Source organism: Oncorhynchus keta, chromosome 13 (genome assembly GCF_023373465.1).
Source record: "Oncorhynchus keta strain PuntledgeMale-10-30-2019 chromosome 13, Oket_V2, whole genome shotgun sequence".
Lineage (NCBI taxonomy): Eukaryota > Metazoa > Chordata > Actinopteri > Salmoniformes > Salmonidae > Oncorhynchus > Oncorhynchus keta.
This window is the reverse complement of record NC_068433.1, coordinates 50,624,834-50,649,111: the sequence shown is the minus strand read 5'-3', so window position 1 is coordinate 50,649,111 and position 24,278 is coordinate 50,624,834. Positions and strand designations below refer to the sequence as shown.

The 24,278-nt window shown below is 42.3% G+C and overlaps 1 protein-coding gene across 1 annotated transcript; it reads left to right on the top strand.

Moving 5' to 3' along the window:
* Positions 1–4,871: 4,871 nt before the first annotated feature.
* Positions 4,872–8,617, top strand: LOC118392516 (amphoterin-induced protein 2-like). Its single transcript, XM_035784560.2, has 2 exons — positions 4,872–5,350; positions 6,126–8,617. The coding sequence occupies exon 2, from the start codon at positions 6,215–6,217 to the stop codon at positions 7,736–7,738; it is 1,524 nt and encodes a 507-aa protein (XP_035640453.1). The 5' UTR covers positions 4,872–5,350; positions 6,126–6,214; the 3' UTR covers positions 7,739–8,617.
* Positions 8,618–24,278: the final 15,661 nt, after the last annotated feature.

The following is a 24,278-nucleotide window of genomic DNA, read 5'->3' as shown; positions in this document are numbered from 1 at the left end:
CACTCGGTCCTCCGTGGAATGAAACCCACAGACCCTCGGTCCTCCGTGGAATGAAACCCACAGACCCTCGGTCCTCCGTGGAATGAAACCCACAGACACTTGGTCCTCCGTGGAATGAAACCCACAGACACTCGGTCCTCCGTGGAATGAAACCCACAGACACTCGGTCCTCCGTGGAATGAGTTTGACAAGTGTGACTTAGAACTTTCAATTTTAAAAAATTATAATATTCAAAAAGTGACTTAAAAACCTTAGAAAATATATAAATAAGAAACCTGTGAATTTCTGACTCAGTTGACAGACTCATTTATCTGTTTCAATAGAAGGCCTACTATTAGCCTAATTGCACAGTACAGCTTGGGGAGGCCTGACTGTGAAAGACCAAATATGGGATTTACAATTTTAGGTCATTCAGAGTGTGTCACTATTTCTCAGACGTTTTCACACAGGGTGCCTTTCTGTTGCCGGGTGGGCCAATTTTGTTTCTTCTCACAATTAGAGTATATCCACTTCTCCAGGCACCACTTAACCACTGCCTACAGCGATTCACATAATGTCCTATTTAGGGAGGGAATCTGTGTAGGATGGGTTGTATCATTCAAGCTAATCAAATATTTTCTATTCAATGCAAAAAGCTGTTAGGTGGGTGAGAAGTGTTTCATGTTGGTTATGCTGATCAAACCCTTCAAAGTTAGATTTATACCATGCACTGAATTTGTTAATATAATGTTATTCCTCATAGGATATTTGGGTAATACTACCCCGTGGGAGGCATATAACATCAATATAACACCACCAGGCATTGGTCATGTCAGCGGGACCTTTTCGAAGCACACAGTCACAGGAAATTAGGCACATGAGTCAGGGGTATGGGCTGAATTTAAAGCTCCATGGTCTTTAGATTGTCCCAAAAGACTTGAAACGTTGCAAGATTAGCCTAATAACTGCTGTTCAATAGACATGGCATACAGTATGTCCTTTGTTGTGACAGTAAGAGTACCTCATATACAGTTATGAAATATATTATGTTTTATCCAAAGTAGACAAGTTCAAGTGTTGATTATTTTATAAATATATACTGTAGGCCTATAATTATCTTCTTATACAATCAATCTATTGTTCCCTTTTCCAGGTGCCAAATACAGTTCAATGCACCAGTTTGTTACAGTGGATGTCTGTTGAAATTCTTCTCCGCTAAAGACTGTGGTAGAAGACATATGGTGATTTCCATAACCATGCTACTCTCTATTCCGATTTCAATAGGCCACTGTCTTCGTATGACTTGAAGGGAAAGGGGGATGCCTAGTCAGTTGTACAACTGAATGCATTCAACTGAAATGTGTCTTATGCATTTAACCCGACTCCTCTGAATCAGAGAGGTGCTGGGGGCTGCCTTAATCAACATCCACATCATCGGCACCCGGGGAACAGTGGGTTAACTGCCTTGCTCAGGGACAGAATGAAGGGCAAATTGCAGTTGCTACATCCATTTTTGGACTTATAAATTAATTATATATACCCATTCTTGAAGAATATAACGTAATGCCTCATGAGCTTAGTTCAACTGTCACACCCCATCTGAACCCAAAATATAAGCTGGTTTTACTACAATGATTGTAAACCTTGTAAATGTATAGCCTCAACACTGTATAGCCTAAAAACATAGTTAAAACATGGTATTATTGGTTAAAACAACACATTTGATATAATGCATGGTCAGTCCTCTGTCTATGGATTTAAATGGTTAAATTTCTCCAGGCCCGTCCCTCAGCGTTTTACCAAAAGAGAGCAGAATTGACGCTTTGTTATTGTTTCAGCAGCGGATTGGCCCTTTAAGTGGAGACTTGAGAGATATGGGATAAGCCACCTAATTGTGTCTGCGCAGGATCCTTTCAATGATTTTATAACATTAACAACAGAGAATGCAATGCAATAACATGTTTGGCAAAAGAAACATCCTGCTGGGCAAAACTGGTTGAGTTGATTCAACGTTGATGACGTTGAATCAATTTGGGGAAATGATTGGATTTTTCAAAAATCATCAACATAAGGGTATATCGGGGTGTTTTCACCTAACTTAAAACATAAATACAATGACATTGTTAATTTTTTGTTGCTGTATTGAATTTAGTTGACAACAAATGTAAATCAGAACTAGACGTTGAACTGACGTCTGTGTCCAGTGGAATGTAGCCTACATAATTCAAGAAAAAACCTTTGATTGCACTTACTGATTATGGATTTGATTAATATCCGTGATTTCTCTTCGCTTTCATAGCCTACATTTCTTGATTAGACTTGTATATTACAAATGGAATTTGATTAGCCTTTAGCAACAATAATTGTAAATAGGGTAGTAGTAGCCACCTGGGGTAACTGCCCCCCTGTAATTCACATAAAGACCACAAGATGTCAAATTATTTTTCCAACACTTTCCCTGGCTGTCACTATTCTTGCTGAACAAAAAATGTCCTGTGTCATTACAACCTTGAGATATTTCAACAAAACGATTTTGTGGTAAGTTGATCTAATTTTTTTACATTTAGAAAAAGTGGTAGATATATTTCAATGATGTTCGATCTATATATTTTTGTTAAAAATTCAAGTATTAAAGCCTTAGAAATAACCAACTTGTTTAGAGAGAAACACGTTGATAGTTTAAGTATGTTAGATGAGTGTGTTGGAGCAACTCTCCCCCCTACTAGGGGGTAACTGACCTCTGGGGGCTTGTTACCCCTTTATGGTTATGAATGTGTTTATTCCTGTCAGTTAGACAATGACTAGCCCAGTTAGTGCTAGTTTATGCTAGCTAGCAACTTCACTAGCATTAAATGCTTGCCAGCTAGCTAGTTAGCATAAGCTGCTAGGAGTGCTAGCTAGCAATCTCACTACCAGATCGTTTGAGGTAAAAAAAAAATATATATTTAAAAAGATAACATAACTGTTATGCGGAGTGGAACAGGGGAACCCAAGAGCAGACTCAGACAAGGAGAGTGGGATGAAGTAACCAAGGTATTTATTGAAACCCAGGGGGGAGATAGAGTGTAGGTCAGGGAAAGCTCGTGCGGGTTGCTGGAAACCAGGTGCGGAGGCTGTGGCTGGAGTGAGAAGGGTTGAGACAGGGTAAGCAGGTCCAGAGGGGAATCCAAGGGAGTAATAGAGTGGGGACTCCAGGACAGAGTAGTAGGATGACTAGACGTGGGACAGGCACCAGAGTCAGAGCGGGCAGAATTGTAGCAGAGAGGAAAATAGCATCAGGCAAGGAAACCAGGAGCTGAATCGTAACAAATAGCTAGCCGTGTAGACTGACTGAGCAGATATTACAATCTGGCAGTGTCAGGGCTGAGTATTTGTAAAAGTCTCGATTATGGAATAGGTTGCAGCTGGTAGGGATCTGCTCTGAATCCAGCACACCTGTCTCCGCCCACACAATCACACACACACACACACAGAGAGAGAGGGAGTGGGAGAGAGTACTAGAGGAGTGGCGGCAGGTCAAGGAGACACAGGATGAGCAGTAGAGGGCGTGGCAGGAGCAGATGTGACAATAACTTAATTTCAGTTCTAAATGTTTCCGCTAGTGACTGATAGCTTTACTTTTAATTCAACCTTATAGCCGTTTAGCTATTTTACGCAGCTTTTTATGGCATATAGCTAGAACAAACGTAGATAGCTAAGAGAGAGCTTTTCAATTGGCATCTCTCCCCCTGTTTTCAGTCACAGGTGGGGATTTAGGTGCAAGCAGTGCAGGAGGTGGGCTCATGAGTTGTGCTCCAATTTTACTAGGGATAGCTGTATTTGTGACCTACATGTTCTAATTAGAATTGTGCAATAGCAGAACATAAGAGAGTTGCCACATTGTTACACTGAGTTAATTAGTTAAGTTACTGTTATTAAATGTTATATTCCAATGTTATTTATATTTCATTATAATATTATATTACAATGAGTCTTTTTTTAATGAATTAAAAACACTATTGAAAACCTTTTGCTCCTGAATGTCATTTTAAAGACTGCTGGGATTTAAGATCTTGCATTATTCAAATCATATTTAGTGTAATGGTACATAATGGATTGTATGGAAAAGGAACAACAAAGAAAGAACAAATAAAAGGAATGTGCAGGTGAGCTAAAAAGAGGGACTTTACATCAAATATCCTCATAGTGCAGGTATTAATGGTGACATGTGCAACATCATCCCCTCATATTTAATTAAAATAATTAAAATAAGACAACTAGACTTAGATTTTCAGTATTACTTACTAAATCATTTCTAAATAAAACTGATGAAATGGATTTTAACACACTTGTGTGAAACCCTATGCCATAATCTTCTACCGGGGTAGGTTAGCCTATCTATATTGACCAAAAATATAAACACCACATTTTACTGAGTTACAGTTCATAGAATGAGATCAGTCAATTGAAATAAATAAATTAGGCCCTAATCTATGGATTTCACCTAACTGGGCAGGGACACAGCCATGGATGGGCCTGGGAGGGCATAGGCCCACCCACTTGAGGGCCATGTCCACCCACAGGGAAGCCAGGCACAGCCAATCAGAATGGGTTTTTGGGTTACACGTGGTCTGCGGTTGTGAGGCCTTTTGGATGTACTGCCAAATGCTCTAAAATTACTGGGTGTCTTATGGTAGAGAAATGAACATCCAATTCTCTGGCAACAGCTCTATTGGACATTCCTACAGTGAGCATGCTCCTTCAACTTGAGACATCTGTGGCATTGTGTTGTGTGACAAAACATTTTAGTGGCCTTTTACTGTCCCCAGCACAAGGTGCATCTGTTTAATGATCGCGCTGTTTAATCAGCGTCTTGATATGCCACACCTGTCAGGGGGACCTGTCAGGGGGATATATTATTTTAGCAAATGAGAAATGCTCACTTACAGGGATGTAAACAAATTGGAGCACAACATTTGAGAGAAAAAAAGCAACGCTTGTATTTGTTGGGGACACGAGGAAACAAGTCGCCTAATTGGTTTAATAGCCTACTATCGATGTGCCATACGTATTTTGTCCGCAACCGCTACCACAAAAAGGTGAACTGAACAACACGCTTCATGAGTCCTGAAAGCTCCGCTTTCATTCGGACGCTTTTGAAGTCTGTTTAGAGATGACAACGCCGCTTTTTAACTGCGCAATCATGTGGCATTCTGCTTGAAATGGTATTTTATTGTATGAAGTATTGGATATAATTTTTTTACGGAATATAGCCTACGCATCTTGTGTGAGATGAAAACAGTTCCAGAGAGCGAAATACGTTCATTGGTTTTGGTCACAATACGAAGAAAACGATGTCGCATTATTTTAAGGATCTTCATCGTTTGGAAATGTAAGTGGTTATGTTAAACGTTCTATTGCTTGGACCTTTTGTTTGGCAGCTCTCTGGGAGTCTTTTCAATGAGACTCAATCTATTCCCTTTTAGCCCCATTTTCAGCTGGTAAAATAACAGTTTCACTGGTAGTTCTAAACTACATGGTGATTCAAGCTATTCCACTGTAAGTAGACCACTAAACGACCAAAATCCAGATGGTTATCTAATTGAATAGCTAATGCCTCATGAGTTCAACAAACAACATAAGAACCCAAAATGTCAACATATTTTATGTTTGTAAATGTAAACAAGCACTGTAAAGCAGGGCTGCCTAACCCTTTTCCTGGAGATCAACTGTCCTGTAGGTTTTCAGTCCAACCCTAATTTAGCATATCTGATTCAGCTAGTTAAGGTCTTGTTGAGCAGCTAATTTAGTAGAATCAGGTGTGTTAATTTATGGTTGGACTGAGAACCCACAGGAAGGTAGATCTCCAGGAAGAGGGTTGGACAGCCCTGTTGTAAAGCCTCAACGTGGTTAAAACTATCATTATGATAGAGCTGTGGATGCAAGGACTGACTCCATTATGTCTATGAATTTGAGTGGTTACATTTCTCCATGTCCATCCCTCAGGTTTTTTTTTTAGCAAAAGAGGTGGGATGGCTGCTTCTTTGTTTTAATTAAGGACTCTTGTTAACTTGTTTTCGCTGCAAAATAACCTTAACTGTCATATGACAGTATTGGATGCCAATACCCATCTTTAACTCTCTCTCTGTGTGTGTCTCTTCTCTCAGCTCTTTTTGAATGGGACGCTTAAGAGTGGCTCATAAGATGTTTGCAACTTCTTCACCAACAACCTGAGACTCAGCCCTCAAACAGTAGAATGTGTCCCGTTGTGCCACGACCACTGTGCGTGTCTATTGATGGGCACTTACATGGCTTTAGGGTTACCTTGGCATTCCTCCTGTCCATGTGTCTGTCCCGTATGACGTTCACGGCCGCCTGCCCACCACCCTGCCTGTGTGCCAGCGACATCGTCTCCTGCAGTGGTCGCAATCTGTCAACCGTTCCCCCTGACCTCCCTGGCTATGTCACCCGATTGGACCTCGGCCACAATGTCCTCACTGCTCTGCTCTTGGATTGGTCAGACCGGCGTCTGGACAGGCTGACCGTACTGGTCCTCAGCCAAAATGCCATTATCCATCTGGCACCGGATGCCTTTGCCCCCACCCCTCACCTTCGCCACCTGGACCTCTCGTCCAATGGACTGTCTCGGCTCAATGCATCTGCCTTCCATGGGCTTGGGGAACTGGAAGTGCTGCTTCTGTTTGGAAACCGCATCTGTCAGACCATGGCGGGAGCCTTCGAGGGGCTGAGCAGCCTGGAAAGGCTGTATCTGGGCGGGAACAGACTGACTGCCTTCCCCCTGGAGCTCTACCAGCGAAATGGGGCTCTGCCACGCCTGCGTTTCCTGGATCTGTCGACGAACATGGTGAGGCAGGTGCCCGTGCAGAGCCTACTCTCTCTGGCCACCTGGCAGCAGGGTGGCATCTACTTGCAGGGTAACCCGTTGGTGTGTGACTGTGCCTTGCGCGCCATGCTGGAGTACTGGGAGAGGAGGCAGTACTGTCCCCTACTAGACTTCAGGGAGGAGTATCCATGCAGTCTCAGTCAGGAGGAGTGGCTGAATTGTTCTGGCAACCCTCAGGGTGGGTTCCATGGAACTGTAGAAGTGTCTTACCAGGCAGAGCCTGGCGATTGGCTTATGGTGCCGTGCCCTGGCATTTCTCTCCCCTTCCAGGAAGAGGTGGTTGTGTTCTGGGTGACCCCGGGCGATGGATCCCCGGCACTGGGCGTAACAGACGATCAGAGCAGCCGCCTCACGGTCCTCGCCAATGGTACGCTGGAGATCCGAGGGGCTCTCCGTGGGGATTCAGGGACTTACTCATGCGTGGCAGTCCGTGGTCGACACCGGAGCTCCAATGAGACTTTGGAGGTCACCATCTCTGTAGGTAACCCCAGCGGACCAGGCAAGAGCGGGGAGGTACGTAGCAGCGGCGGGGAGCATTTTAACACGGCATTTACCACGCTGGCGTCCTGTGTGGTCAGCATCGTCCTGGTGCTCCTCTACCTGTACCTCACTCCCTGCCGTTGCCATGGTGGAAATGCCAGGGGAGTTGGTGGGTGCGGCGGGCGAGCCATGCTCCTCTGTGCAGACCCCAGAGAGGCGGAGCTCGCAGACCGAAGGGTCACCGGTGGAAAGAGGGTGGCCTTCCTCGAAACGGGGGGCGAGCACCCCCACAAATGCAGTGCCAAGCACCCAGTAATGGACACTGCAGCCACAGATGGCATATTGAAGAACGGAAGCAGGGCCTTGGAGCAGGTCCACGAAGAACACCTTGTGTAGCATTCAGGGTCTGTCCTTAAAGCCCCACCGGGCTTTCATGGTTCTCAAAATGTAAAATATTGAAACCTCGCTTCGAGAATCCATACATGAAAGTAGTTTTAACACCCTTTATTTCACAACAGTGATCAGACTGCTGTTTTATGTTATCCCTACTGTGTGGACAGATATGGAAACAGTAGTTGGTTTCTTTGTCAAAGTTTTATACACATGAACTTGCAGATAAAGAAATGGTTCCAAACAAAATACATTCTGTGGAACACCAGTGTGAAATTCATTATGTAGGCATTCATGGATCTATAATGTTATTTCAGGATACACATGGTATACACTGTCCATCTAAATAATTACTTGCAGGTTCCTAGTCTGTCATAAGGTGCCATGCGCTATTATGAATGATCATAACAGGGCGAACACTGTAAATGTATTCTTAATGTATTATATGCAGGTTGAATGGATGCATTCAGACAACGATGTCAGTCGACCCTGATCAGTGTCTGGGGACTAGCCAGCTCTAGCCCCAAGCCTCCCATGACCTACATACTATTGTTGTTCTCAGTTATTTTTGCAGGTGTGACCGTGAATAGAGTTTTTCAAGGTGAGGAAGGGACTGATATGTTACTGCTGGTATTAATATATTGAACTAACTTGGAAATCGACATTCATTTAGAATAACTAAATTCCATTGTCTCAATGTTGTCTTCATTTAAGTATATATGCATTTCAGATGAGTAGGCTTTTTTTTATCTGACAATGATCTCAAAACGGTGCAAGAGACCTGCTTTTATACACCATTTTAGACACCATTTTAAAAGAAAGAAATCACTTAATTTTATATTAGCGTTAGGCCGTAATGGAATAAAGCATTTTCACGTCCTCAGAGGTGATGGAGTGGACATGAATTGATTGCTGAGATCCCCCAATGACAGTTCTCTAGGGGACATATTTAACTACAGTAGGTTCCCACTCCCACCGATGACAAGGGAACTGGCATCCAGATGTGACTTAGCATGTCAAATTGAATGGTCACTGTACCAAACCTACATGTTTATAGACAAAGCCCAGAGTTTTTATGTTTTGTTGTTTTTTACAAACTGTGTTGTGAGTATTACGTGATCACAGTATAATATTCTACCACAGCTAAATGTGACTTGTACAGACATGTAGTATCAGGATAGTTCCAATCACTAGGTTTCATCTGACGAAGGAATCTAATGAACTAAAATCTGTGACTGTTTTTAAGGCTGTGTTGTCTAGTGCAGAGAACTCTAGCTCTGTGGAATCCGGCCCTCATAAAAGTTCTATGTATGGGACATACAGTTGAAGTCTGAAGTTTACATACACTTAGGTTGGAGTCATTAAAACTTGTTTTTCAACCACTTTGTTGGTTAGGACATCTCCTTTGTGCATGACACAAGTAATTTCTCAAACAATTGTTTACAGACAGATTATTTCACTTATAATTCACTGTATCACAATTCCAGTGGGTCAGAAGTTTACATACACTAAGTTGGCTGTGCCTTTAAACTACTTGGAAAATTCCAGAAAATGTTGTCATGGCTTTAGAAGCCTCTGATAGGCTAATTGACACAATATGAGTCAATTTGAAGTGTACCTGTAGATATATTTCAAGGCCTACCTTCAAAGTCTGTGCTTCTTTGCTTGACATCATGGGAAAGTCAAAAGAAATCAACCAAGACCTCAGAAAAAAAATTGTAGACCTCCACAAGTCTGGTTCATCCAAATGCCTGAAGGTACCACGTTCATCTGGACAAACAATAGTACGCAAGTATAAACACCATGTGGCCACACAGCCGTCATACCGCTCAGGAAGGAGACTCGTTGTCTCCTAAAGATGAATGTACTTTGGTGCGAAAAGACATCAGTCAGGAAGTTAAAGCTTGGTCGCAAATGGGTCTTCCAAATGGACAATGATCCCAAGCATACTTTCAAAGTTGTGGCAAAATGGCTTAAGGGCAACAAAGGCAAGGTATTGGAGTGGCCATCACAAATCCCTGACCTCAATCCTATAGAACATTTGTGGGCAGAACTGAAAAAGCGTGTGCGAGCAAGGAGGCCTACAAACCTGACTCGGTTACACCAGCTCTGTCAGGAGGAATGGGACAAAATTCACCCAACTTATTCTGGGAAGCTTGTGGAAGGCTACCTGAAACCTTGACCCAAGTTAAATCATTTAAAGGCAATTCTACCAAATACTAATTGAGTGTATGTAAACTTCTGACCCACTGAGAATGTGATGAAAGAAATAAAAGCTGAATTAAATCCATTCTCTCTACTATTATTCTGACATTTCACATTCTTTTTATAAAGTGGTGATCCTAACTGCCCTAAAACAGGGTAGTTCTTACTAGGATTAAATGTCAGGAATTATGAAACTGAGTTGAAAAATATTTGGCTACGGTGTATGTCAACTTCCGACTTCAACTGTACAAGTTTGATCTGAGCCCCTAACCCCTATTCCTTCTGTGTTTACAGATATGAATGAGCTGGATATATGTAAGCAATAATGGTGACGGCACCATCAAAGCCCATTGAAAAGGCTAGGAGAGCTTCCGCCATATTGTTAACACCTATCCGGTTTCATGGGATCTGCAAACAATGAGGGTCTAGGAGCTGCTTTCAGTCTACTCATAGTATTTCATTCAGTTTTTTTTATAGAATGTTTTGTCAAATGGAATGTAAACTACCATTTCCCAAGACTCAGTCCTCCCCTTTAATTATGTCCTAGGTATTTTCTCACCTCCAGCTAGTAGCTACAGTATCTGAGCCCTAGTTTTTACAACCATGACCTGTGCCCTTTCACCAATGTTCTTGTCCTTGACTCTCCAGGTATGAATATTGTTAGTTGCATTTCCTGTGTGCTAAGTATGTTTTGCCATTGCCAAGCTCATTCCCATGCAAGCAATGCTGCCAGGCTTGCATTATATAGAAAGGTTTTGAATCAAACTTGTCATGAAAACTGTCTATGTACCTGAAGGATTTTTGTTTAATTAATCTTAGTAACGCTGTTCTCATTTGTCACAGAATGTATGCAAAAGTTGCCATTCTCCTAACATGGCAAAATGTTATCAAATATATTGCAATATTTAGAGGTATGAATTTATTAAATATGAAATCATGGAATAGAACAACATTTGAGAGAGTTGTGAGGATTTCCTGCTCACTAAATGCAAAGTGTTTGTTTGGTCATTGACATTGCCACGTTAAGTAAACCTCAGCTCATTTGCCATCCATGTGACAGGGGAATGGTCATCAATAAGCTACGGCACAAACCACCCATAAAGTAGATGAAAAGACAAGTTATTATATGGAAATGTGGTCCCATTAAAAAATGCTTTCAAAAGTCCTTTCAGCCAACAAAGGATAAGAGGATCTTTATAAAAATGACATTCATGCTTTTATGTGTTGTGGTTTGTTTGTACTGTAGGAACGGAACAAACAATTCTTGATTTGATGCTTGAAACCACAGGGATCCCAGAGCTGTATCTGATTTCAGATTGTGCTGTCTCACTAACTAACAGGAAATCCATGTCAACAACAGATCTCTTTGCTGTCATTACCATAACTGTACGGGAGTTAGAGGAACACGTAGGATGAAACTCCGCCTCCATGACAGTTATATCATTGATGAAGGGGCAAGACAAGGCGAGCATTTGTGTACAGCAACTCAAAAAATATTTTTCTCATACAATTACATAGTTTAGATTAGTGCACAGTATGGCCATATGGTACTATATTCTAAACTGTGTCGTTTTTTGTTTTTGAAGTCCTCCCTAAAACACACATTGCCCACAAACTGATGTGAAAATGGCAATTCATGTCTTCTCCTCAGAAGAAAAGGGAACATTTTCCCAGCAATGGCAGGGAGCTACCACCACACGGACTATAGGCCTGGCTTCTGTAATAATGACAACTCAGAGATGTTTAGTATGTTTAGTATGTGTGCCCATTGGTCAATGACTGGATGCTATGATGAGCCTGTTAGATTTATTAGCATATTTGTATGATATACTACAATCACACACACAAAAGGCAAGTTTTGTTAAACATGTACATGTGTTAAATTGGCATGTTGACATGTAAGTGTTAATATGTAATAACTAAGTAATACATGTAACTGTTGAAGCCAACTTTTCCCTCAGTCAGTCCAATGTTAAGGTTCTCAACATTAGCAGTGTAGCAGCACATTAGCTATAAGTAAGTGAACAGGAAATTGAAAACTGACGCATTGAGTCACTGACACTTCATATGCTTGGAGTAAATGTCCTTTATAAAGTAATTGATAGAAAACAGAAATATTATATTGTGAAGGAGGAAATATTTCCATAGGAAAAGTATGAATGGCCTCCCGAGTGGCGCAGCAGCCCAAGGCCCTGCATCGCAGTGCTAGAGGCATCACTACAGACCCAGGTTTGATCCCAGGCTGTATCACAACCGGCCATGATTGGGAGTCCTATAAGGTGGCACGCAATTGGCCCAGCGTGGTCCGGTTGTGATGCAGCCTGGAATCAAACCAGGGTCTGTAGTGACGCCTCTAGCACTGAGATGCAGCGCGCCATTCGTGAGTCGTCACTGTAAATAAGAATTTGTTCTTAACTGACTTGCCTAGTTAAATAAATAAAACAATTATTGAAAAAGTTGTTTGAAGCCCATTTGATGCAATCTTCCTGGGAAAACACTGATGTCATGTAATCTAAATATATTAGTGGTGTATTTCTAAGAATTACAAGTGATGTAATTTCCATTTGCAGAAACTGAAAATAACTTGAGTGCTGTTTCTGCATAAAGCTTACTTGGGTCTAGGTGGATCTGGAGCCCAAATGCATATAACAGAGAAGGTAGTTATTCCAGAATATCTATGTTTCATTTAAAGGCAATTTAAAATGTTTTATCATTCAAAATATCCAGGGGTGCAACTTTCACTGGGGAGGGGTATGGGGACATTTTTCCCCCACAGTCTGAAATTGCATTTTTGTCCCCCCCCCAGGTTTGTCATTGGAATGCGATACAAAAAGAGGCAACGGTGTGCTTTAGGACCATGCGGACAACTGCGAGCGGTCGGGTAGGCTGTTTGGAGAGTGTGTCTGACTGGATTTTTTTTTTAATTGTCGCCGCCCCCCACTTCTAAAACCAAAGTTGCGCCCATGAAAATAACCACCACTGAATTTCCATTCTATTAAAGCACTACAAAGAGTTAATTGACAACACTTCCGAATATATGGTCCTTCTGTGGCTCAGTTGGTAGAGCATGGCGCTTGTAACGCCAGGGTAGTGGGTTCGATTCCCGGGACCACCCATACGTAGAATGTATGCACACATGACTGTAAGTCGCTTTGGATAAAAGCATCAGCTAAATGGCATATATTATTATTATATTATTATATTATATTATTATATTATTAATATTATTATCCAGTACATTCCATTTCATAGAACACTCCCTCTTTCTCTATTTTCAGCTAATGCATGTCTGTGGTGTGACCTACCTGAGCTCCTCTTAACAGAACTGGGTTTCTTGATGTCTACTACATGAAAGTTTGCCCTTTACAATGCCCACTTGGCACAGACATCAATTCATCGTCTATTCCACGTTGGTTCAACCTAATTTCATTGAAATTACGTGGAAACAACATTGATTCAACCAGTGTATGCCCTGTGGGTGGTTTGCTCTCTCCCTCTGTTTTGTTCAAACTGGGAAGGTTTTACACTCCTGTGTAACTCTGTCATGTCACACTGTTTAGTGTACTATTCAATCCCAATTTGAGATATGCAAATCTGAAATGACACATTTCCTGTTGATATCAATGAATTATTAGCACTTGAGTAATGAGTGCATCATATCTCAATGATTCTACCTTCTGTATGTATGTGTACAGTAGGCATATTTTCTCTGTAGCACAAATAATGAACAGTACTGTTTTGCAGTTGTGTAAAGTTCTACTTTAGTAGTTTTTGGGGGTATCTGTATTTTACTATTTATATTTTTGACTACTTCCACTTTTACTCCATATATTTTCCCTGAAACCCAAAAGTACTTGTTACATTTTGAATGTTTAGCAGAACAGGAAAATGGTCCAATTCACTCACTTATCAAGAGAACATCCCTGGTCATCCTTCTGCCTCTGGCGGACTCACTAAATACACATGCTTTGTTTGTAAATTATGTCTGAGTGTTGGAGTGTGCCCCTGGCTCTCTGTAAGTACATTAAAAAAACACAAGGTACAGTCTGGTTTGCATAATATAAGGAATTTTACATTATTTATAATTTTACTTTTGATACTTAAGTATATTTAAAACCAAATATGTTTACTCAAGTGACTTTCCCTTTTTTTCTTGAGTCATTTTCTATTAAGCTATATGGAATCAAAGTTTATTTGTCACATGCGCTAAATAGAACCGGTGTAGACCTTACAGTGAAATGCTTACTTACAGGCTCTAGCCAATAGTGCAAAAAAGGTATTAGGTGAACAATAGGTAGGTAAAAAAAATAAAACAACAGTAAAAAGACAGGCTATATACAGTAGCGAGGCTGTAAAAGTTGCAAGGCTACATACAGACACCGGTTAGTCAGGCTGATTGAGGTAGTATATACCTGTAGATATGGTTAAAGTGACTATGTAAATATGATGAACAGAGAGTCGCAGTAGTGTAAAAGAGTGGTTGGCGGGTGGTGGGTGGGACACAATGCAGATAGCCTGGTTAGCCAATGTGCGGGAGCACTGGTTGGTCGGGCCAATTGAGGTAGTATGTTCATGAATGTATAGTTATAGTGACTGTGCATATATGATAAACAGAGCGGAGCAGCAGCGTAAAAAGAGGGGTTGGGGGGGGCATTTGATTACCTGTTCAGGAGTCTTATGGCTTGGGGGTAAAAACTGTTGACAAGCCTTTTTGTCCTAGACTTGGCACTCCGGTACCGCTTGCCATGCAGTAGTAGAGAGAGCAGTCTATGGCTGGGGTCTTTTAAAATTTTTACACCGCCTGGTGTAGGTAGAGGTCCTGGATGGCAGGCGGCTTAGCTTGACATTTATTCAAGTATGACAATTGAGTACTTTATCCACCACTGCTGTTTTTTCTGGTATTTACCTGGTATTTGATCGGAAATCATGTGGTAACATTGGGTATTTTCTGGTATTTTACACCTCTGGTGGCATGCGTTTTGTTCATAGCCTAGTACAGTAGAGAAATGGTGCCCTCGTGCTTTAACTGATTGTGCCACACGTTCTGACTGAGAGATGTACTGTTAGGCTTATTCCTTACAACATATAAATGCAACAAGCACACTAAATAGTAGGCTACACACCACAACAACATTAGGGTTTGAGTTACAGCTATAATTGGGTAATAATGAATAGCAATTGGGTAATGGCAATACAATTCCATATGTACTGTAAATATATTTGTATACCAACTTTATGAAAATTGAAGAGCATTCTATTTCAAGTCGATTCAGTCCAGGCCAGAGGGTAACATCAAATACATTTCAATTCCTAACTTAAATGGATGAGATGGTAATGGTTTGTCATCCTACCACCTTTCTTCAGGACCAGGGTGAAAGCCCTGTTGGATCCCAATTGGTATTTTGACATTTACTGTGTGCACTTAAACCACATTCTGTGCAGAAAGAGAATGTGTTTAATAAAACATCAGTTTTATTTCAACATCAAAACACTGTTTTATTGATTTGATTCTAAATGACCATTATCATAACACAAGATAGGCAGCGCAGCAGCTTCATTAGAATAGGGCCCTCTGTGTAACGGTTGTGAGTAGCCACTGGATGGAGCTAGTAAACTTCCTAGATCTACTATCACACTCTGCACATTGTAGAAATCAGGGGTTTGCTACAGTAGATGTCAGTGTTTTTATGTACAGTTCAAGCGCAGGCTGTGACGGTGACATAGTGCCCATACGTCAGTGATCATTTAATATGAATTGATTTAGTTTTCATTAGGCATGGGTAGCCTAGTGGTTAGAGTGTTGGACTAGTAACCGGAAGGTTGCAAGTTCAAATCCCCGAGCTGACAAGGTACAAATCTGTCGTTCTGCCCCTGAACAGGCAGTTAACCCACTGTTCCTAGGCCGTCATTGAAAATAAGAATTTGTTCTTAACTGACTTGCCTAGTTAAATAAAGGTAAAATAAAATAAAATATGGATCATTAGGAGGTCAAACGTGTTGAGTTGGAGAACATGAGCGTTCTTGTCAACGCAGCAAGTGATTTCCATGGCATTTCTAATGGGTTCCCTGTCTCTCTCAGAAGGTTGTTTGCTTGACAAGAACTAAGGAGCCATTATTTTCTTCAGAAGTAGCTTTCTAATTCTAATAATTAAATGTCAAGCATATTTTCCAAGCCCTTGTTTTGTACTCTGCGCCGGTGTAAGTGGAACTGGTTGGATGTGTGTACACTACTTTGAATGGGAGCAAGCTTTTATACTCTATACTGTACAATCAAGAATGACTGACAATCTTTCTGATCTTACAACTTCACTCACCTGTGACATGCACGCTTCCAGTAAGTGGTCCAGCCTAGCACAGTTAATCAGGTTAAAAATGGTTATTTGTGTCAACATTTCAGATTCCAAATATTAATGTAGCCAACTGTAAGCCGGAGACCTAAACAAGCATTTACAAGAAGTCAGAAGCCTTACCAATTCAGTGCTACATTAGTAACACTATTACAGATTGCTATTTTGGGGCCAAGAGGAGGTTGTACATATTGAGATGCAAGCCAGTTACAGCATCACAAGACAGTCCATAATTGTGATCATCTCTGTTCATGGTTGCTAATGATTGCCATCACAGAAACCAACCGTAAAATTTACCGCCAAACACCAAATCAGCATACATCCAACATCCTGCTACGTGTAACATGTTCTCAAAATGTTTATGTATAACTTTTTTTACTCATGTTGTCTGTTGCTATCTACATGACACAGAAAATACTAAGAAATGGACATGGATCAAATGATAAGAGCTGGACAAAGTTGTGAAAGGAAAAATATAAGGGCGTCCGTAACACAAGTATACTCCCAATGTATTCACATTCTGAGAATTGACACAGATACACGATGAGTCCATTCTGTATACCAACTATGTGACCTTCCAGGGGTGTACTTCTACATCAAGTTGCCTCACACTACAGAAACAGAAGATAGGCTCCTGCCTCTATTAGCCATTCTGGCTCACACAAGCCAAGGTCGTGCAAGGCTACTTACTTACAATTCTGTATGGATCTTTGCGAGGAATAAGATCCACTGTTGTATCAAAGCCAGTCACTATTAAACTATAGGCAAATTCTTAGTATTTGATAGTTCCTTGTTTTTATAACATCTCACTCGTGATTTAACTGGTTTCAAGTACTTGTATGTATTTATGAGTGTGTGCATGCTCACTTCCTGTGGACCGTGTCAGTTTAGTGTTATTACTGTATATAAAGGTGTGTGTGTGACTCCTATGGTTTGCCTTCAACCCCCATTCGATGTTCAGAACGGATGTTGGAGGGGTTAGGTCTACAAAAGAGTGCAAGCTTATTAAATATCAGTGATACTATCAAGAGCAGTGTGCGGTTTCCTTTTTCCTTCATTTTGACTCCTATGGTTTAAAAGTGGACAAACGGGCAACTTCCTAAATCTTTGTCCACATCAGACATCATGTTATGATCATCATCCAACAATGTGATTTTCTGGATTTTTTTTTCTCATTTTGTCAATCCATAGGCTGGAGCCATCTGGAAGCTCTGTGCATGTACATATAAAGATTTACATTTTACATTTAAGTCATTTAGCAGACGCTCTTATCCAGAGTGACTTACAAATTGGTGCATTCACCTTATGACATCCAGTGGAACAGCCACTTTACAATAGTGCATCTAAATCTTTTAGGGGGGATTACTTATCCTATCCTAGGTATTCCTTAAAGAGGTGGGGTTTCAGGTGTCTCCGGAAGGTGGTGATTGACTCCGCTGTCCTGGCGTCGTGCGGGAGTTTGTTCCACCATTGGGGGGCCAGAGCAGCGAACAGTTTTGACTGGGCTGAGCGGGAACTGTACTTCCTCAGTGGTAGGGAGGCGAGCAGGCCAGAGGTGGATGAACGCAGTGCCCTTGTTTGGGTGTAGGGCCTGATCAGAGCCTGGAGGTACTGAGGTGCCGTTCCCCTCACAGCTCCGTAGGCAAGCACCATGGTCTTGTAGCGGATGCGAGCTTCAACTGGAAGCCAGTGGAGAGAGCGGAGGAGCGGGGTGACGTGAGAGAACTTGGGAAGGTTGAACACCAGACGGGCTGCGGCGTTCTGGATGAGTTGTAGGGGTTTAATGGCACAGGCAGGGAGCCCAGCCAACAGCGAGTTGCAGTAATCCAGACGGGAGATGACAAGTGCCTGGATTAGGACCTGCGCCGCTTCCTGTGTGAGGCAGGGTCGTACTCTGCAGATGTTGTAGAGCATGAACCTACAGGAACGGGCCACCGCCTTGATGTTAGTTGAGAACGACAGGGTGTTGTCCAGGATCACGCCAAGGTTCTTAGCGCTCTGGGAGGAGGACACAATGGAGTTGTCAACCGTGATGGCGAGATCATGGAAGGGGCAGTCCTTCCCCGGGAGGAAGAGCAGCTCCGTCTTGCCGAGGTTCAGCTTGAGGTGGTGATCCGTCATCCACACTGATATGTCTGCCAGACATGCAGAGATGCGATTCGCCACCTGGTCATCAGAAGGGGGAAAGGAGAAGATTAATTGTGTGTCGTCTGCATAGCAATGATAGGAGAGACCATGTGAGGTTATGACAGAGCCAAGTGACTTGGTGTATAGCGAGAATAGGAGAGGGCCTAGAACAGAGCCCTGGGGACACCAGTGGTGAGAGCGCGTGGTGAGGAGACAGATTCTCGCCACGCCACCTGGTAGGAGCGACCTGTCAGGTAGGACGCAATCCAAGCGTGGGCCGCGCCGGAGATGCCCAACTCGGAGAGGGTGGAGAGGAGGATCTGATGGTTCACAGTATCGAAGGCAGCCGATAGGTCTAGAAGGATGAGAGCAGAGGAGAGAGAGTTAGCTTTAGCAGTGCGGAGCGCCTCCATGATACAGAGAAGAGCAGTCTCAGTTGAATGACTAGTCTTGAAACCTGACTGATTTGGATCAAGAAGGTCATTCTGAGAGAGATAGCGGGAGAGCTGGCCAAGGACGGCACGTTCAAGAGTTTTGGAGAGAAAAGAAAGAAGGGATACTGGTCTGTAGTTGTTGACATCGGAGGGATCGAGTGTAGGTTTTTTCAGAAGGGGGTGCAACTCTCGCTCTCTTGAAGACGGAAGGGACGTAGCCAGCGGTCAGGGATGAGTTGACGAGCGAGGTGAGGTAAGGGAGAAGGTCTCCGGAAATGGTCTGGAGAAGAGAGGAGGGGATAGGGTCAAGCGGGCAGGTTGTTGGGCGGCCGGCCGTCACAAGACGCAAGATTTCATCTGGAGAGAGGGGAGAAAGAGGTCAGAGCACAGGGTAGGGCAGTGTGAGCAGAACCAGCGGTGTCGTTTGACTTAGCAAACGAGGATCGGATGTCGTCGACCTTCTTTTCAAAATGGTTGACGAAGTCATCTGCAGAGAGGGAGGAGGGGGGGAGGAAGATTCAGGAGGGAGGAGAAGGTGGCAAAGAGCTTCCTAGGGTTAGAGGCAGATGCTTGGAATTTAGAGTGGTAGAAAGTGGCTTTAGCAGCAGAGACAGAGGAGGAAAATGTAGAGAGGAGGGAGTGAAAGGATGCCAGGTCCGCAGGAGGCGAGTTTTCCTCCATTTCCGCTCGGCTGCCCGGAGCCCTGTTCTGTGAGCTCGCAATGAGTCGTCGAGCCACGGAGCGGGGGGGAGGACCGAGCCGGCCTGGAGGATAGGGGACATAGAGAGTCAAAGGATGCAGAAAGGGAGGAGAGGAGGGTTGAGGAGGCAGAATCAGGAGATAGGTTGGAGAAGGTTTGAGCAGAGGGAAGAGATGATAGGATGGAAGAGGAGAGAGTAGCGGGGGAGAGAGAGAGCGAAGGTTGGGACGGCGCGATACCATCCGAGTAGGGGCAGTGTGGAAAGTGTTGGATGAGAGCGAGAGGGAAAAGGATACAAGGTAGTGGTCGGAGACTTGGAGGGGAGTTGCAATGAGGTTAGTGGAAGAACAGCATCTAGTAAAGATGAGGTCGAGCGTGTTGCCTGCCTTGTGAGTAGGGGGGAAGGTGAGAGGGTGAGGTCAAAAGAGGAGAGGAGTGGAAAGAAGGAGGCAGAGAGGAATGAGTCAAAGGTAGACGTGGGGAGGTTAAAGTCGCCCAGAACTGTGAGAGGTGAGCCGTCCTCAGGAAAGGAGCTTATCAAGGCATCAAGCTCATTGATGAACTCTCCGAGGGAACCTGGAGGGCGATAAATGATAAGGATGTTAAGCTTGAAAGGGCTGGTAACTGTGACAGCATGGAATTCAAAGGAGGCGATAGACAGATGGGTAAGGGGAGAAAGAGAGAATGACCACTTGGGAGAGATGAGGATCCCGGTGCCACCACCCCGCTGACCAGAAGCTCTCGGGGTGTGCGGGTAACTAAATAGGGAACTCAACAGTGTGTTAGGCTGAGAAACATTATTTAGATGGCTGTTTAATTGTTGTTGAAATCTTGAAATGGACACAATGCCAAGGGACCTTGTTTCTAACACACACACACTTCATAGATAGCAACCACAAGGACAATAAAACTGTGGGTTTGGAGCCATACTCTTTCAAAAGTTCAAACACAGAACCCCCCAGATCAACCAGGTCTCTAGACATCAATCAGCATGACAACTTCAAAGGATGCAATGTAGGTATAAAATAACACACCCTCTAACACCTGACCACAGGAACAGGATGTCCTGGGTGGAGGCCCATATTTGTACACGTCATCTGGACACAGGGTCATAAATCAAAATTTTGACCCGTGCCGTCTACTTTATTCTCTCTTATGATATAACAAGAAGAAGCAGCCAGTTTAAAAGGGGAGGATGATATAGCAGAATGATGACTTCTATGTGAGATTGAGTATAGATACCTGATGGTAAAATCACGGGCAAATCATTGTGCAAACACTTCTCAAGTTCTTGTGTCAGAGTGGCTGAGGCGTTGGGTATTTCACAGAGGTGGGAAACTCGGCTTGCAGAGGTGGCTGACCCAGTTATCTGAAGCCAGTCTATTTCAGCTTTGGGGAGGGGGCACAGATAGGGGTTTCGGTGGGTGCGGAGGTACAGCCAGGAGTGACAGGCGTGACTGGGGTCACAGTCTCCAGAGTGACCTCATACATGGCATTGCATGGTAATACTCACGACACCTTCCCAAACTCAATTATCCTACTCAAAACGAGACCCTCCCCACTACCTATGCCACCCCCTAAAAACCTCTCAATAATTGTTTCTCATGATGTATCGGTGAATTGGATTTAAATACTATTTTAGCAGATGTTTGAAAAAATTTAGGGGGGGGGGACTTAGTAAAGACTTGGGGGGGGGGAAATGGTGTGGTCTATAAAAAGGAACAGTGATCTGTGATTTTTTTTTTTTTTTTTTTGTCATTTAGCAGATGTTCTACTGGCCCAACCTCTTAACCGCTAGGCTACCACCCAGCCCAGAATTAGTGCAACCTGTAAAAGTAGAATTGTAATTTGGACCATTATGAGATATCTGATTTAGTGAGTTCTAATAATGTCTTAAAGTAATAGTTCTTCCTTTTTACATTTTAGCTTCTTTTTGACTTGCCTGGGACATTATCATTTCTTCCAACCTGTTTTTACATTCGTTAGCTGGCTAGCATTTTTGGAGAATGCCATTTAGTTGCTACATTGGTTAATCTACTTATAGCCAGACATTTTGCCAGATAAAGAATAGTAAATCATCTGTATTATGGAAAGATTGTATCACCCTTTTATACCAACAAATCCCTAATTTGCTCTTGGGGATAAAGCAACCAATTTATAGTAAAATAAAATTAAAGCTTATCCTGATCTTTCTCTGTGAAAGGTGAATGGTTTTCAACATAGCATTATTGTTCAGATATGGGTGTGTCTGTAGCTTGGAGGTATTGATCTATAAATACCAAGAGAGTTTATGCAACAAATACTGCATGTTTTGATCTGTTAGCCAAATGGGAGTCACTCCACTGAAACAGGTTAAATGTTTATACAAGTTCTGATGTTATTTTTAAGCCATGACTGTGCCCATCTGTCTTTAAAAATATATATATATATTTGATTGGTCACATACACATATTTAGCAGATGTTATTGCAGGTGTAGCAAAATGCTTGTGTTCCTTGCTCCAACAGTGCAGTAATATCTAACTATACACAACAATACACAAATCTAAAAGCGGGAATAATTGAATTAAGAAATATAATAATATTAGGACGAGCAATGTCAGGGTGGCATTGACTAAATACAGTAGAATAAAATTAAGCAATAAGGTACGAGGGGGTGTGGTATATGGCCAATATACCACGGCTAAGGGCTGTTCTTAGGCACGATGCAGCAGCAACACATGCAAGCAGACTTACATCCCTGTTGTATTCCTCCGTATCAAGTCTATTTTCTATGGAGCATAAATACAGAGTGTCTTACACTTCAGACTCAGACAAGTTCTCTCTCTGAGATTGCCTGAGGTTGTAGAAGTTTGTGTGAAACTAAACTTTATAGAATACTCACTGCATGCTAACCCAATAACTCTGGTGTAGTTGAGCAGTTCATCTTGACTGTCAAGTCTCAAGAAGGTTCCTTCTTGAGAGTTAAGAGGGTCAAGTCTCAAGAAGTTGTCCTGTGAACATAGTGAAAGTGGGAGGGGTATTTGTGTAAAAAAAAAGTGTTGAAATGGCATAGCTGTCATCTGTTCGTTCATCAGTTTTAGTCCTACTCAAAACCCTTTCGGTCTTAGTGTAAAGGTTTGCCTTAATTTGTTCAGTCATAAAAAAGGTTTCAGTCTTAAGGCATGAAACACTTGGTAAGTCTGGGTGGAGTGTCATGTCATATTTTTTTTAGAGTCAAGACTACAACTCTGATGTGTACAATACATTGGGCTCTATTCAATATGGTCAATAATCAGGATGAAAAATGAACATGCATTATGTAACGTCAGGCTTCAGATGGATGTGTTGAGTCAAGTATAGGAAGACCAAGCGCTTTCATTTTTTTGTCAAACAACAGACACCAGCTGTTCTTGTAGAATAATAAACAACTGTATTTTATTGGCTCTCAACATGACCTGGACTTTAATTATTCGAGGAGCAAACAGCACTCAAGAGTGAATGTGAAAAGGTGTCTATTTTTGCATGAGAGAACATCTGTGTACTCAGTTCATCTTACAGACAGACACAGAGGAAGTTCCCCAACCAACTGAAAAATAGAAGGCCCCCTGTTCCTAGCTGTTTACTCAGGTGGATAGGGGCCACTCAGTCGCAGCTCTGGGATCAGTGTTTAAGACAGGGCTCAGCAGAGCAATTTGTTCACAGGCATTGCCACTTACAATGGCCCCTTTGGATCCAAACATGCATTTACATTTACATTTAAGTCATTTAGCAGACGCTCTTATCCAGAGCGACTTACAAATTGGTGCATACACCTTATGACATCCAGTGGAACAGCCACTTGCATCTAAATCTTTTTTTTTTTTTTTTTTTGGGGGGGGAAGGATTACTTACCCTTACTTACCCTATCCTAGGTATTCCTTGAAGAGGTGGGGTTTCAGGTGTCTCCGGAAGGTGGTGATTGACTCCGCTGTCCTGGCGTCGTGAGGGAGTTAACAGGGGCACTGGCAAACAAGCCATTGTTATGAATGGTTAGAAGATCCCTAATAATACAGACATCGACACATCTAAGAGGTATCATTTCCATTACATCATGTTGCACTTCAGCAAACGTCTTTTGCAAAGTACTTGCCTAAATTACGATTAGACTGTTGATCAGAACATTGATTGCGGTCTCCTCAACTCAGATTTGGGTGTACTTCTTGTCATTATGTCTGGGTAATATTTGTATTCTTCATCCATGCATGTAAGCTCATTCATGCACATCAGGTTTTGATCAATGGTATAGTAATGGCTCCACAGTCTTGGTCATAAATGTAATTATACAGTAATAGGTGCCTCAGTTCAGTCCCTCTCTGTGACCACATTTTTATTTTGGGGACTCTGGCTTGACTTCAGACCAATTATCAAATTCCAGTCTCCTGTTAACAATTAGTAAATTAATTCCCCTTTTTAACCACAAAAACTACTAAAAGATCTACTCCATAAACCATAGGCCGTTGTATTTATTTATACATTTTATCTGAATAATTATACAACTGTCAATTTCCATCCGAAAATGATTTAACGGTAAGACAAATTAGTTCAAATAAGTTTTTTTTTTTTTAAGAATAACACACTGCACTATGATTCCTGTCAGTCTTATGACATCTACCCAATCCATCTCTAATTGCACAGTTGGTTGCTCTGACTGGAATTCAAAAGTTGCCTAATGGGTTTCTGCATTACTCGTTCAGAAGTGTGTTTGATTCATACT

What these genes read in the sequence shown, in the direction of transcription:
- LOC118392516 (XM_035784560.2), top strand. Translation starts at nt 6,215, where the DNA reads ATGTGTCCCGTTGTGCCACGACCACTGTGCGTGTCTATTGATGGGCAC.